This window comes from Polistes canadensis, unplaced genomic scaffold (assembly GCF_001313835.1).
Source record: "Polistes canadensis isolate GaletaPanama2010 unplaced genomic scaffold, ASM131383v1 scaffold_208, whole genome shotgun sequence".
NCBI lineage: Eukaryota > Metazoa > Arthropoda > Insecta > Hymenoptera > Vespidae > Polistes > Polistes canadensis.
The window spans coordinates 241,999-244,203 of record NW_014569755.1 but is presented as its reverse complement, the minus strand read 5'-3'; the positions used below and the strand labels follow the sequence as shown (position 1 = coordinate 244,203).

The 2,205-nt window shown below is 26.4% G+C and overlaps 1 protein-coding gene across 1 annotated transcript in view; it reads left to right on the top strand.

Moving 5' to 3' along the window:
- The window catches only part of LOC106789918 (synaptotagmin-5-like), a 5,224-nt gene extending 3,190 nt beyond the window's left edge, over positions 1-2,034 (top strand). The window contains exons 5-7 of the mRNA XM_014754467.1: positions 298-531; positions 1,033-1,200; positions 1,386-2,034. Of these exons, the coding sequence (XP_014609953.1) occupies positions 298-531; positions 1,033-1,200; positions 1,386-1,565 (582 nt within the window). The 3' untranslated portion in view covers positions 1,566-2,034. The remainder of the gene's footprint in view (positions 1-297; positions 532-1,032; positions 1,201-1,385) is intronic.
- The last annotated feature ends 171 nt before the right edge of the window (positions 2,035-2,205 follow it).

The following is a 2,205-nucleotide window of genomic DNA, read 5'->3' as shown; positions in this document are numbered from 1 at the left end:
AACTTAGAAAGTTTTTTTTTACAATGTCTTATCATTACTTTAATTATATTTATCTCACAATTTTTTTAATTAATAAATTATATTTAATAATTACAATATTTTTTCTCTTTCTCATAATATTATTTTTATCTTGACAAGATACAAACTAAAATATTAGATTATTTTATATTAACATTGATAAACACGCGTAATACATTTTTACCAATATGCATATATGCGTGCATAACACTCAAAGGGTTAACTAAATAATACGTTATTTTCCATATGTGAACGTATTGAATTAATTTGAAATTACAGGTATTCGATTACGATCGTTTTTCGAGAAACGATATTGTCGGATCTGTTAGAATTGCGATTGACAGCTTAGAATTACCACCGACTTCATCTGCCATAGAAGTTTGGGGTGAGATCGAACGCGAGAGAAAACCACCTGAAGAAATTCAAGAAGTTCTTCTATCACTTTCATATTTACCAAGCGCCGAAAGGTTAACTGTGGTTATACTCAAAGCAAGGAATTTATTTCCCTCGCAGGTGTGTGTGTGTGTGTGTGTGTGTGTGTGATAATAATTATTTTATTTCAATATTTTTTATTAAGATTTAATTTTTTGATTCGAGTAAATCAAACACACACAAAATTAATTATTAAATTAATTGATAAATATTGTGTCCCTGAAAATAAAAGAACATTTTTATTATATCATTAATAATAACCCCATAGAGTATACAATCGATGTATACAAATGTTGTACGATAAAGTTACATATACAAATATATTACGATATTATTAATAATATATTATATATTAGTGTGGTAGAAAATAAATTCGTAATAAAAAATATATTACGATATTATTAATAATATATTAATAATATATTAATAATAGAAAATATTACTAAAATCAAATTTAACTTTCATACAAAATATTTTCTTTTCTTTGATTTATTTCTCTTATCGGTTATTAACCAATACACTCTGAGATATTTCAAATATTAAAAAAAAACACACAAAATACAAATTATCTATAATATTTAGGAGAAAGAAACTTTGGATCCTTTCGTAAAAGTTAGTCTACTTTGCGGCGAGAAAAAGATAAAGAAGAAAAAAAAAACCGCTGTTAGAAAGGCTACGACGAGTCCTGTATGGAACGAAGCCATGTCCTTTAATGTTCCTTCGAGTTCTCTCGCAACATCCGCGATCGAGGTAACATTTTTTATATTTGTACACAATTAAACAACATTTCATAATAATTTTTCTTCTTCTTCAAAAAAAAAAAAAAAATAATAATAATTGCAAAAAATTACAGGAAATTCGTATGAACATACAAAAAAACACATAGGTTTATACATTAATATTGATTAACAAATATAATTGTTTTGTTATTAAAGGTATGCGTGTTAGATTCCAGTAGTGAACTGATCGGTGGAAATGCCATAGTTGGTTCCTGTATAGTTGGACCGGCTTCAGGATCAACAGGAGGATCAGAAAGTAATCAAAGTCGAGAACATTGGCTTCATATGACTCAGTCACCAAGAAAAACCATTGCCATGTGGCATACACTTCATTAGTTTTATTTATCATGATAATAATCTTCGTTGAATGTTTAATCAACAAATTGTTGCGCAAATATCTTATAAGATAATCGAGTGAATAGAGAATTCAGAGGATCCTTGAGGGAAAAAAAAAAACAAAAAGAAAGAAACTGATTAGAAATAAAATCGACTGATTTCGTATTCACTTTAAAAAAAAAATCATTTAAGCAATTAGCTGATGAAAATCTGATATTGATGGTAACCAAGAGAGGAATGTGCTTAACAAGATTCGATAAGAATCTATGTGGTACCATAATCAATAATTTGTGAACGACGAATGAAAAAATATGTATCTACTATTACTCTCTTCATACTCGTCCTATCTATAATAATTTAGATAATCCCTTGCTCACTTTTGTGATAGCCTTAGGGAATATCATTGATATATAATATATATATATATTAAAAGCTAAGTAGTATTAATAATACATGTAAAATTGAAAAAAAAAAAAAGACGACAAAAGGGAGAGGAAAAGAAAGAAAATAGAAGAAAAAAAGTAAATATAAAATAAAATGAATTCTAAATCAAAGTTATTATAAAAATCGCGTTACTTGTTCTTATTATTATATTATATTATATTATATTATATTATATTATATTATCGCGTTTATTTTT